Below are 14,003 nucleotides of genomic sequence, written 5' to 3'. Positions count from 1 at the left end.
CACTTGAGATGCTGTTTCAAGTGGGCTCTTATTTGTCATGACAACATGGAAATGAGCTACAGTGTACTTCAAGCCTTAGGTAATAATGTTCAAACTTTACTCACTTGAGATGGTAGCTTAGCATATACTTTTACACTTGAGAGTCAAAAAGTCTGTTATGAAATGTTGATCTATGGCCGTTCATTTTAAATTCCTTTAGATTAAGCTCGGACAGAGAAGCGAAGCTCAGGATGGCATCAACAGGACGGCTCTTAGAGAGATCAAATTGCTCCAAGAGATTGCTCATGAGAATATAATTGGGGTATGTAAACAAAAAAAAAACTATTGAACTCAGTTCAATGACTTCTACCAAATCCTTCAATGTTTACAAACAGTATGACAGTCCTATCCAATGACTCAGTGCCATGTCATGAATGATGTAACACACTTATGAATATTCATTACTTGACTATAGCAATGCAATGACTTCTACCAAATGTTGTATTGTATTTGTAGTTGTATTTGCCAAATATTAAAAATACGGTCAATGTGTTTATAAAGCAAGTCTATGTGTCACTGGGTGAGCTTTAATATACATTTTCTTGCACTTTGCAAAGGGGTTAAAACTGCAGACAAAAGATCTTTACCATAATTACATCTTGTAGGGTTAGCACTGAAAAGAAGCCACCGAGAGAGGTATTGTTTTTTCTGGAAACTCACTTAAGAAAACATATATAATGAAAACATGCAGTGCTCTCTACATCACTTTAATTTTTAACCATCATCCACTTTCTTTCAGCTCTTGGATGTGTTTGGTCAGAGGTCAAATATAAGCTTAGTGTTTGACTTCATGGACACAGATCTAGAGGTAAGTTGAAATCTGTTTCGTCAGATCTTAGGTGTAGATATAACAAAAGAAGAAATACAGATGGAAACTTTGAAATGAAGTAGTGTATTCACTGATTACTACAATGAAAAACAGGTGTTTCTGGTGGTAAGTACATCAGCATTTTATGAAGTTAGGGAATGCAGCAAACAGCCAACCACTTTCAGTAAGAGATAGTTCTTTACAGGAAAAGATAGCCTTAATTTGCTGCACCTGTTCATAATATGGATTCTTGTGGTTGTTAATGACTAAATACTGTTTGTTTTCAGGTCGTCATCAAGGATGAATCTATCGTCTTGACTCCAGCCCACATAAAGTCTTACATGGTCATGACACTCAGAGGGTTAGAGTACTTACACATGAACTGGATATTACACAGGGTATGTACCTAAAGTGTTCATTTGTTTTCTCCTTTATACAAGGAAAAGTGTTCAAATTTAATTGTTTTTATAGCACATGCAATGCTACCCACCTTTGCCGCAATTTTGTGAAGAGAATTGATATTTGTGTGATATGCTATGGCTTTGTCCTCGTGGAATTGCAAGTTTTTATTTAAGGTTTGGGGAGAGGAAGGGGGGGGGGTGAAGAGAGTAGGGAGGCTCAAGGTTCTTTTGTCTTTCATATCCTTTCATCTTGATTAGAGGAGTTAATCATACAATATTACAACGTCTTGAGAAACCAGGTCATAGCGTGTGTGTTTAAACTTGCAAAACAGATTGTCAGAGAATGCTTTGCTCTGATCTGAAAGTCCCTCACTGTCTGACCGTTGTAAGGGTTCTCACAAACTCATCAATGCAGAAGTGTCTTGCTCATAAATCTATAGTTCCAAGTTATTCCTGCGTTTGTAGTCGTTAGCTCATATCACCTTCGGGAATCCTTCAAAGAAACTTACTGATTAGGAATGTTGTGAAATAGTTTGATAGGTATTGCTTTACAGCTTATGTACAGGGTGTTTTCATCCGTCTATTTTAAGTCATCATCTAGTCCCACTGTGTAAACAACTTCTTAGTCTCCATATGTATATTAATGAAAGAGTGTTGAACTTGCCCCCTGCTATAAACAATAAATAAGAAGGATGCTATTAACTTGGTTGACATTTCCTCATTGCACCTGAAATGTCTTTTGGCTGTGTTTCTGTACTGTTAAAATTGCAAATGTATAGTTCTTAGTGTTTTCATGTTGAACATTTCCATTTCACCTTTTATCTTAAAGGATATGAAACCAAACAACCTCTTGATCAATGAAGAAGGAATTCTCAAAATAGCTGATTTCGGTCTGGCTAAATTCTACGGCAGTCCAAACAAGGTGTACACCCATCAAGTTGTAACAAGGTAATCACAATAAGTTTCTTATTCATAAACAGAAACAATTGTGTAATGCTAAACTAGTGAATGTATAAGATCCACATCAAGGCATCCTTCTAAGATGATATTTTTTTTTGGGGGGGGGGGTGGGGAATGGAATGGAATGGGAAGGTTGGTGGCAGTGATGTATTCAAGATTGTATTTGTAAAAAGTGGAATTTTCCAAACTAATCAAGTATAAAGATATGTTATGAGTCATTGGGAAATTACAAATAATCAGGTAGTAATGCATTAATTTTTCTGTTCTTGTTTTGCTGCCTATTGAATCCATTAATGTGTTTTTAAAGAAATGTCAGTTTTGAGCAAGTTATATTAAAGGGGTAAACAGAAGAAAGCCACAGTATAATTTTACCAATTGGCATGAATGATAAGCATAAATAGATTAAAAAAACAATATTTGCATACTTTAGTTGATAAGATCAGTTGTGACAATTACTAAAGGCTACCCTGCAGTTTTCAAACAGACTTTGTAGTTGCCAAACAAGGATGTCAAAAATTAAAAGATGTTTGTTCTGTATGCATTGTAACATTACATTCTGCCCAAAGACAGCACATACTGTATGGTTAGGTTATTGTGTTCAGTACTGTTATAAGATGAAGCTAACCTTTTAAAGAATTCAGCTTAATACTTGAGTTACTTGAGCTAAATGTATTTCATGAAGCTAACACTTAGCATAGGGATTTGCAGCATTTTCACATGAAACCTACCAAGACATCATTTGCGTGTATGTTTCACATATATGTTTCACATAAAATATTATTGTCTACAAATGATTATGATTTATGTACCTTAGTCTTGGGGCTAGAAAAGTTAGTTAGGAGTGCTTACAGTATGTGGAAACGTATTTGATATCATATTTACTGGAATACATTTTGCTAGTAAATTATATCATTCTTAAAAAGAAAAGGGTGCAAGTTTGTGACATTTATTGCATGGCCTCATAGTACACTTAGAACCAATCAGGAACTGGAAAAGAAGAATTTCTTACAAGTTATGACAATATACCTGATGTCCTTAAAATCAAGTTTACTTTGCCTGAAATCTTGTGATCAAATTTAATTATAATGCCACAAAAAAAGAGAGAAGTAAAATGGCTCCATTTAATTGATATTTTTACAGGGACTACAGTATCTACTGCTAGCTAACTTCCTAACTTTATATCTTCTGGGAACTGTGACACATATCACCGTGGAAACAACCATGTTCATATTTCTTACATAACAAATTGTTTTTGCTTTGCTCTCATCTTCTGCAGGTGGTACAGATGTCCAGAGTTACTGTTTGGTGCCAGAAAGTATGGAACCGGGGTGGATATATGGGCAACAGGGTGCATCTTGGCCGAATTGTTACTAAGAGTTCCATTTCTGGCTGGAGATTCTGATCTTAACCAACTGACCATCATCTTTGAAACATTGGGCACACCCACAGAGGAGCAGTGGCCTGTGAGTTGATATAGTTTAAAGTAGACTGTGGGAGTCTTAATTTAATATCTTCCTTTCAATGATCACTAGATGTAAGAATTCTTCAATGGAAGGTTTCTAGGCTGCATTTTCATGAAAATGAAACAACCGAAAGAAGGAGTTAAATTCGGTAACTCTATAACATACTGTAACTGCAGAGAAGAAACAAGGGGTTTCTTTGCTTTTTGTGGAAATTGATCACATTGAGCATCCATGACAGTATCTCCCATCATGGAAAGTAAAGGTGATGTATGAGTTCCTTCTTGTTTATTCTGGATTTATTTATAAACATTTTTATTGGAATATCAAAGTCATTCATTCATTTTGTCTCACTGGGATTTATTTACGAGATGAAGTAGGTGGAAAAAAGTCCCAGTTTCTACTTCTTCCAGGACAACCTATGCAAGAGAACTAGTAACGCATTGTTAAATTTAACACTTTAATATGCCAACCAAGTTGTCTATGTGCATTGTAACATATAACCCTACCAAAGACTAGAAGTAAAAAAGCCTGCTTGCTGAAGGAATGCTTCTTTTTGGTGTGGAAACCTGGCCATATTAAGTCCATTCAAATCTCTTTTAAGTTTTCACTCTTTTGGAAGATCACTAGAAGGAAATTGGTTGAGTTTTTGTTGTGTCATATATCCAATCTAATGTTATAGAATAGTTTTTGATGCTAATATGTCTGTCTCCTAGTTGTAGATTTTATAATTTTTCATAATATTTAATATTTAAATTTTTGTTACTATTTGTGTTTAGGTTTTACATTTGTAAACACTTTGAGCAGCTTTGCTGATTATGCGCTATATAAATATTACTTATTATTATTATTATTCTAATATACAGTATCTCACATTTGCAACACGATAATTTATCATCTTCGTACCATTCTCATAACTATTTTTTTTATACTTTTTTTTTTTTTTTTTCTGTCTTTGCAGTCGATGAAATCACTGTCAGATTTTGTGGAGTTTAAGAAGTTTCCCGGCACTGAATTATCTGCAATATTCACCGCTGCCACCGACGACCTCCTGGAGTTACTAGCGGCCATGTTGGATTATAATCCATGTAAGAGGTGTACCTCCACTCAGGTGAGCCTCTACAGTACATTGTTTTGTCTTGTTTCCTATTTGTTACGTTAAACGTTTTAGTTCATGGTTCAGTCTGTTCAACAGTCACTCAAACTTTAAGTTTATAATTGTTACAGGGATGTGCCCAGGAATATTTTAATGCTGTGCAGATTTGTGTGGTAGTGTGATCCAGGTCCTGTGGGAGGGGTCTAAGGGGTGAGGTGGAAAATGTTTCCTATTCTGGAGCTAAATTCTGTACCAAGTATTCCCCCATATTTTGGTAATTGTAACAGTTGTTAAATTAATCATCAAAAATAGAGCCGGTCGGTAATGTTTAATATACTGTTTGTACTGCGCGGCATTCAGAACTGCAGGGAGCAGCTGGTGCCCGGCGTGAGCACATCCCTGTTGTTAATAATGATGATACTAACCTTCATTTATATTCTTCTCCTTTTTTTTCTGGCTCCCTCTCTCTTGTCATAACAGGCATTAAAGATGACATATTTTTATAACAAACCAGGACCTAGCCTAGGTAGCGCCCTACCTAAACCCGGTGCTCCGTCAGAAGTACTAAAGGAACAAGAACATGCCAAGGCCAGCAGGAAGAGGAAAATGCTGGACGAGCCTTCAGGTACTTTCCTGAGGATGGCATGCCACTTGGTCATGTCCAGTCATGTCAATTTTCTTCTGTCAAAGTTCTAGTCTTAAAAAAAGAAAATAATCGTTTACAGGGAGAAAAGTCATCAGGGCAAAGTAGGATTAGTACAAACCAACTTGTCACAAGAATTTTTTTCATTTTATTCTCTTCCCTCTCTCTAGAGTGCAAGATTAAAAATTGGGGTCAAGTTGTATGCACTGACATATGTATTTCTATCGATGAAGATGTGGATGTACGCGTATACAAAATTTATATGGACATAATACAGGACATTTTAAATGTGTGTGTGTAACAGATGCAATTGATGGGCAGTACTTGAGAGGTTGGGGGTGGGGGGAGGAGGGAGGGAGAAAGGAAAGCTTCGTTTTAGGGAGAAAGTTCCCCATTATCATTTGAGAGTTGACATTGCTTAGTGTATCTCTCATAGCCTCCCCTCTCCTGTACCATTCTCTCATCTTTCTGCTCTACCTGTGTGATGTTTGGAACTGCAACCCTCTATGCCTCCTACTGCTAGGTCATTGCCCACTTTTCCTTCCATATCTGCACTAATTTTGACCCTTTTATGGAGAAGCCCACCTCTGGTCAATCAAACCATTGGGGTCCGACTCAGTGGATCCAAGATATATCAGTAATTTAATGTCAGTTATAAACCCTTGAGTGAAGAACTTTCTAAAATGTTCAATTTCTCCCAATTGAAAGACACTATCTATTATGGGAAATTTGATTCAGTTGTCAGGGGTTACCAGCAAAAGAAGGTTCCACCTACAGTATTAAACCATCTATCATTAGGGAAATAGGTAACATATATAGTATTGTTGCATGGATCGTTGTAAGATGTACAAATACGGGAGAACATATTACTCCTGTATTAGGAGAATTTGCTCTTGCTTCCAGTCTCTCTCAGAATAATCTTGAGATATGTTTCCTGTTCAGTTACTGGTGTATCTATCAGAACTGTTGCGACCATATAGTGCACCTTACGTGAATAAGGCTTCCTGTGATATACATCTTCTCACCATAAAGCCTACCGACAAACCTACCGTTCCTCTTGGTGCCTAATTAAAGCAAACCCTGCTTTGAATGTTGCTGCATATTTGTTTTCTTGCCATCAGTAGTTATTTACAGGGATAAATGGCATTTTGTAAACTGTGAGTAATAACTATTTTTTTGTTTCTTTTTGCTTCTTCTCGTCACAGGTCATCTCTCGAAGAAGTTAGTCTTTTGACGTTGGGAAATAGTTAGACATTTCCTTTAGTAAGTGATCATTATTTCGTAACAAGCCTGTTGAATTGCACTACACCTGATGTACATGAATCCCATTGCAATCAAGAAATGTCCTATCTAATTAAAATTGCGATCAATAATTGTCCTATTTAACTCAAATTGTGATCAAGACGTGTCCTATTTAACTCAGATTGCAATCAAGATGTGTCCTATTTTCGAGGATCCCCACAACCATATACTTTGTATGTATATACTTGAATTATGTAAAATGTTGATAACGTTGATGGTTGAAATATAGTTGAACAAACAAACAAACATATTTAACTCAAATTGTGATTAAGACGTTTCCTATTTTACTCAAATTGCGATCAAGAATTGTCCTGTTTAACACAAATTGCAGACAAGATGTGTCCTACTTAACTCAAATTTGGTCAATTAAAGTGATATTTTGCTTACTCTGTCATATCATATCTGTTCAATTTTTGTAATAATGCACTTTAAGGACTGATTTATTATTCAACATTTGTAGTGCTTTATTGGAGATTAATTCCTTACAGCTAGAGTAAAAAAGTTAAAGATTGCAAGCAAAGTTTCCATTTTCATACCATTTCACTCTTGATATTTCTTTAGTGTTGAGAGATTGTGAAATTTGTTTAAATCTCCAAGATAATTCCCAACTTTTGAATATGACCCATGGCTTATATTTATGAATTTATTTTTAAGCAATGAACCCAGAGATGTCCATGAATTAAAGAACCTAGGAGGATTTTACTTACTCCATGGTTACCACAGACTTTTTGTATGTATATCTGTAGTCGAATAAGTCATTTATACAGCAAATTGGCAGTAACTGTATCTCGGGATACAAACTATACTGAAGAGGACCAGTTTTAATAAGTATCCTTGTGTGTGCTTCATTTCAATTGCGTCAACTCTTGAAATTTTTTGTTTCACTGTAATAATTTTAGCAATATGGTAGTGAATGGCTGGGAAAGTGCGAGAAATTTCTTTCATACCAGATAGTTTATTCCCTGCTCACATAGCTTAATAATTGAAAAATTTCAGTCTCAATCTTGATAATCTGTGATGTTCAGGCATAATTTAAACATGAGCATAAATAACCTAATGCTTGGTATATGTGGTGTTTGTTTAACAGGAGGCCCCCACGCTACATACTAACTTACGTTGCTAGGCTAGGCTGCATAATAACTTACATATATAATTAACGTTGGGCCTAGGCTAGGTTTAAGTTACCTTGCACACATTGATTGCTCTAGTTCCTGTAAATGAATGCGTGTTGGTTTATATTGTATTAGGACTAAACGTGTAAGCTTTGACGTGTGCATCGGACTGTTCTTTAGCTTTTATTTAAATAGGGAGAATCGTTCAGGACTTGCTGTGAGGAGAGAAGTATTTGGGGGATTGGGATAAGAATATTAAGTATTACATTTACCGGCTGGTTTGTTTCAGGTTGTACAGATTTGTTATTTTGAGTATTTGATTTAATTATATTTTGATTAATTTACAACAATTTTTATCGTTTTTTCGGTGATCATTCCCTGACCCGACGGCTTTGCTGGCATGACTCTTGCTTCATAAACACAATCCTCTTTCACGAGTGAGCAAGTATAATATCAGCGGCGTTACATATGCATTGCCAACGAGTCATCTGAGCAAAGGCTCATATATCAAAGTGACTGGAAAGAAAGTTCAGCACACAACTATAAACAGGGAAGGCACAAAGACTGTACAAAATTGTAGTCTCAAATAATGTGCACAATGTACTAACATGCTGAAACTTTTTCCTCTTGTACAAGTACACTTCACCAGAACTAAGTACTGGAGTACTTCATATTTGACTAATAAGTAATAATAATAATAATCAGCAGTTATTTTCATGACAAATGTGGGAGAAACCGGCAAGGGCTTATGGGTTTCAACTTACACGTTGGGTGGCTTCCAATCCAACATTTTAACTCCAAATTTGGAATCTTTTCAATTTAGAAAGTCACTGCAGTTGGGAAAACTGTAGATTTCTCTTGGATGAAAAACCCTTCTTACTATGACCTGGCCGGGTATTGAACCCTCCTGATTGCTAAGCCTCATTGCTTCAAATGCCACCGCCTTTATCCACTCTGCCACAGCACTGGTGCATAAATGCACTAAAAGCAACAACACTTATGTGTTGGAAGCTTTCTGGGTAGATCTAGATTCTTTCTAGTCTGTACAACCTGCAAGTGCTTTAAATTTAGAGCCAGCATGTGGCATTATGGTAGTCATAATTTTGAGACCATCTTTAATGTTTACAAGGTTTCATGGTTTCATAGACCTTCAATGTATTACTTTACCTTCAAGAGATGCTTGGTTTTTTTGGTTTGTTGCATTAATTCCCCATTTCAATATCTTGTTTGTAACTCAAGATGTGGTTGATTATTATATAAAATCTTATTGGCAGGCCAAGCCTTTAATTTATTCAGGAAGTACATCTTTGTAGGTGGTCCGTGATGTCATCACCGCAGATGATCTTCAATAGCCATACCCCCTCCCTTCTATTATAAGTTTACAGTGTTGCTGTATCCTTGAAATATGATAAGGTTTGAATGTGTTGCCTGGATGTCAACGTTCTCTGTATTCAGAATTTCGTCAAAATGCAACTTTCTAGTAGAAATGTGAACGAGTGAGTTAAATATTATAGAGAATAGTATTTTGGTGTCAATTGTTGTGATGACATCACTCAATTCGGCTGTGGCCAGATGCCTGCACAAAATATCACCACATTTTGTAAAAGATATATATCTTCACGATACCAAATGCAATGAGGATGTGGTTTTGGACTGAGAGATGCAGAGACGTTCCAGCTGCTTAATTTAACCAAATCAACTTTCACCATGCCACCCGCATATACCCTTTTTGCTTTTAAATATTTTATCTTAGAATATATTTCCACTTTTAATTTTATTCCAGCAAGTTCATGTTCAAGTTTATCACCAAGATGGTACTTCTCAGACAGAGATGTAGGCGTGATAATAAAAAGTGTCTGTCTTTCATATACAGCTCTGGAATATACTTCAGTCAACGAAAATGTTAAATGCTTTAAAGAAGTGCAGCGCGAATATTGCACTTGAGGAAATTTTTTTTTTTTTTTGACTCCTGTCAATTTTGAGTCATCAGCCCAAGGATGTATTTGTGAGAGGGGATACAGATGGGTCGGTGGATGAAAATAATTGCCTTTATCAGTTTGTTATTGAGTTATTTTTATACCCTTGTACTTCTGACAATAAGAGGAGTCTGGTTTAGCATTCCGGAACTGCCTTTGGCCTCTAAGAATTAACAGTAACAATTCTACATGATAGCTTAGATAAACACTTACAGATGTCTCTAACATCAGTTTGTGACAGCTTCCTGCTTTTCACGTTTGCTATCATCGGTTTATTAAAAAATCCACAGGTTAATTCAAGTCTTGGCATATTGCAAGATAAGGTTGCTTTGGCTGAGTCGTAGTTGCGTACGTCTGTTTTGTTTTTTCTTTCGCAATGTTTCGGAATTGTGAAAAAGGCTGTAACTTCCTTTTAAAGATAAGAAACTTTAAAGAAATCCTACTCGGTTAAATAGCTTTTCTTTGTGATGTGAATGTAAAGGTTATCAATTGTCGGCTGCAAAATGCGTCAGTGAAAATGATACATTGAAGATCATTTATTAATGGGACTAATGTACTTGAGGTACACTGTGAACACTTTATATTGTTTTCTAAGGGAAGAAGTTGTACCCCCACCCTTCCCGCAGATGTTTAAAAACATGTGGCCCTCAACTATGGCTGCCAACTCTTGATTTAGAAAAATCCAGGACACCATCTGCACTTCAGCGAAAGACATATCATGGTTGAGAGTTGAGCGTAAAATATTTTGGGTAAAAGTGTCCTCTAGAAGATGGCCTGATATGGCACTTTCAGACATGGGACATGGTTTTTGAAATGCCCTAATTTGGCAACGTTTTGACCATTTTTACAGAGTTTGAATTGCAACATTTCAGTACCATAAAAGAAAAACTTATACGCTTAAAAAAAGAAGCTTTTCACTGACAAGATGATCTTAAATCAGTGACAAAGGCATCAGCAGGTCCATACAACTGGTGTTTGTCATGGACAATCTGTGGTAATGTTGGTGACCTTGCCCTCAGTAGCAAACTTTTTGCAAAATCACTTGTAGCAGCAAAACTTAGTAGGATTTTTCATCATCTTTGAGAAAAATTTCCATAAAATTGCCTCCAGCTTCTTAAATTAAATTAGTTGTTCTACACTGAAGAAAGACATTTGTGACACACCTACTCAACTTACCCATCTCTAGCCTCTCCCCCTCTACCTCCCTTAACTTTCCCCCTCCCTTACCTTGCCCCCTCTCTACCACTTTACCCCTCACTACCAACATTTAGATCACCATTTCTGAAAGTACATTTGCCATTACTGTGGATTCGGTACTACGTGCTTTGAAGATATTTCTTTCGTCGGTTTCTTACTCTCCTTTGTTGAACGTGGAAGATTTGTAAAAGGGAGTAAAAAAGAAGAGCAGCCTCGTCCATATCTTCCTTGACCCTGCAAGTTACCCATCATTCATCACCTGTTGATACTTTCAAACTATGTTTGGAATGGACACAAATTACTTTTAAAGAATGTGACCTATGACCTCTAGTTTGTCATCAATGGTAGTACTTCCCTTAAAGTGCAAACAAAGGTTGCAAAATCAAAACAAATCCAGTTGACTGTCAACCTTAAATGGTTTCTGCTTCTTAATTTTATTTATTTATTTTTTTCCTTCAAAATCCTTCAGCAGTGTTCACAAAATACCAGTTGTTTGAAATTGGAAGTGTAGATTTGGCAACATATTTCCTTGCCCTGATAGCATGACCTCAGTGATTTGGGGGTTCTGTCCATTTCTGAAAGGGTCTGGATTAGGTTGAACCAGTTACACCAGAAATAACTGTATAAATAAGCCACACATGTTTTCTTTCTGTTGTTAAGGTAATAGGAAACGAAACATAATCATATATTTAGAAAAAGAGATTTGTGGGAGAAATATTATGCTAAAAACAAAACAAACAAAATTAAGGTGTAAAATGAAAGAAAAGTGTACATCAATCTACACAAGCAAGGACAATGGCACAATAATATCGCTAGATAAAAACATGAAAATTATAGCTGGAGACTACTTGACACCAAAATGGATATATTGAGATAAATAGTGGTATTGCAAAATCTAGGAAAATGAGGTAATGGGAGAATATTATACATAGGACTAGAGTACAGATGGGCAAACTCACAGGCCTACAGGCAATTTTCTGCAACCTGTGAGGTTCTCAAAACCCTATTAATGCACACCAGCTGAAACTGATAGCAAGACCAACAAACAAAACAAAAACATTGAAAATGTATTTTTTGGGAGTCTATGTATGTAGGGCCTGCTTGTACTAGCATTTTCAGGATATTTAGATATGGGTATATGGAAGTCCATGAATCTTGTCTTTCTAATATAATAAATATATTTGTGTCTCGGTAGTAATAAGTACAGTTCCTCAGCGTTGCAGACTATACATTGTGCACAGTTTCCAAGGGCCGATTTAGGATTTCATAATGGACGGGTCCTGGCCATTGGGGTCAGAGAAGCCGGGACTTGCATGTAGAGAAAATTCACATTTTAAGGTGTTACATGGTGCAATCTACTTTTGAATTTTTGTGTTAGGTTGAAAAGGATGGGAGGGGGTGGTGATACCATATTTACTCTTTAAGAACTTGTTTTATTTACAGAGCAGCCCCTTTTTGTAAACTGGTAAAGTCAGCTTCTTAGATCCTTTGTTGTAGCTTCTTGATGATTTTGATAACTTTTGTAATGCTTTTAATGTTTTCACTATTAACTTAGTCTCATAAACTTTTATATGTCTTAACCTGTATTTTGATGTTCTGTATATTGTTATATTTTTATCCTATTTGTAAATTTATACTGGAATAAAGAAATGAATTAATGAATCCACACCCCTACCCCTCCCCTCAGATCCATGCCTGCTGTCATGCCTGTATCCACCCCTGATCTGGAAATTCATTTAGTAGAAGCATAGGAAAGTGTGCAAAAATCTTTGAAAATAAGTTTTCTTTGAGAATATCATGCATATATATCTACAGTATATTACTATTAGCTAAAAGTTGACACAGTTCATCTATCTCACCTCCCTCCCTTCCTCCCTCCAAATCCTCCTCATAACCCTCCCCCCCCCCCCCTTGTTCAACACAAAAATGAAGAAATGTCTTAGCTTTATTAACCCACTCCCCTTCTCTGCAGACCTACCAGAGCCAAGAAAGTTCATCTATGTAATCTACCAGAATACCGCAACGGAATTTGAATGCATGCCAAATTCCTCGAATGTATCATTCCGTAGGAATAATTTCACACTTACGGAGCGTAAGTACCCCCCTGCAATGGCAGGGTCATTCAGAATGCATTGTAATTTTGACTTTATAGCAAACACGGTAACTTTTTAATGGCCCTATTACCCAGGTTTACGCTCAGCCTTTGAAACTGTTCAGTGGCTCGTATATGTCAGCTTCATGCCGAGGAGGGGAACAATAAACTGTCATCGAATTAATAACATGTTTTCAGATTGATGTTTGTATATATCCTTTGCGGTTTTATCAGGACCCCTTTTTCTTTGATATTATATTTCACACATTTCGTTAATTATTTGCCTCAGATCTCCTCACGAGGAATGGACGTACAGCTATCACAGACACGCAAGCTCAAAATCATGTATCCTTCACATTCTTGTAGAGAGCTATAAATAGATCTACTGGGTTGCAGATAGTCGATACAAAGGGCAATATTTCAGGACATACATAAGAAGTATGAACAAATTGTTTGCTAATTATATTTCAGAGTGTGTATAGAATCTAGCAGAATGCTAGGGTGGAATTATGGATGGAACTGTTTTTTGTGAGCTAATTCCAACATTTTTGAGTTCTAGCTTTCTTTTTTAAACAATGAAGGCAGTTTAGAAATTGTCTCTCCTTGACCAGAAAATAGTCTGCCTATTATATCAGTTTCCCTGTTGTGAATTAGGGAACCCACTATTACTCTTACTTAATGTGTATTCTGTAACCTGACTTTATAAATGTATGCAATAAATAATCCGGCCTACACCGAATGGATGTATATATTAGAAGTGACTGGGAATGCCAAACAGAAGAATCCAAATTGTTCCAGCTATCTTATCTTCCTCTACTTTGCTATTGCATTTGTCCATCCTGACCGGGGACTTTCCCTTGCCTGACCGGGGAGCTGCCCCTAGTATGACAGAATTTCCCATTGATCTTCTATAGGTC

At 36.4% G+C, this 14,003-nt stretch overlaps 1 protein-coding gene across 2 annotated transcripts in view; it reads left to right on the top strand.

Moving 5' to 3' along the window:
- LOC139978773 (cyclin-dependent kinase 7-like) overlaps positions 1-14,003 on the top strand; it is a 45,610-nt gene that overhangs the window by 3,019 nt on the left and 28,588 nt on the right. Inside the window, exons 3-11 of one of the 2 annotated variants that reach the window (XM_071989263.1) lie at positions 200-301; positions 779-847; positions 1,135-1,245; positions 2,078-2,196; positions 3,485-3,671; positions 4,630-4,779; positions 5,245-5,389; positions 6,613-6,670; positions 13,376-13,706. In XM_071989263.1, coding sequence (XP_071845364.1) covers positions 200-301; positions 779-847; positions 1,135-1,245; positions 2,078-2,196; positions 3,485-3,671; positions 4,630-4,779; positions 5,245-5,389; positions 6,613-6,641 — 912 coding nt within the window. In that variant the 3' untranslated portion in view covers positions 6,642-6,670; positions 13,376-13,706. Of the gene's footprint in view, positions 1-199; positions 302-778; positions 848-1,134; positions 1,246-2,077; positions 2,197-3,484; positions 3,672-4,629; positions 4,780-5,244; positions 5,390-6,612; positions 6,671-13,375; positions 13,707-14,003 lie in introns of those variants that run through there. The other variant, XM_071989261.1, reaches the window with a different exon arrangement.

This window comes from Apostichopus japonicus, chromosome 13 (assembly GCF_037975245.1).
Source record: "Apostichopus japonicus isolate 1M-3 chromosome 13, ASM3797524v1, whole genome shotgun sequence".
Classification (NCBI taxonomy): domain Eukaryota; kingdom Metazoa; phylum Echinodermata; class Holothuroidea; order Aspidochirotida; family Stichopodidae; genus Apostichopus; species Apostichopus japonicus.
The sequence above is the reverse complement of the archived record's forward strand: the minus strand, read 5'-3'. Positions and strand labels throughout refer to the sequence as shown.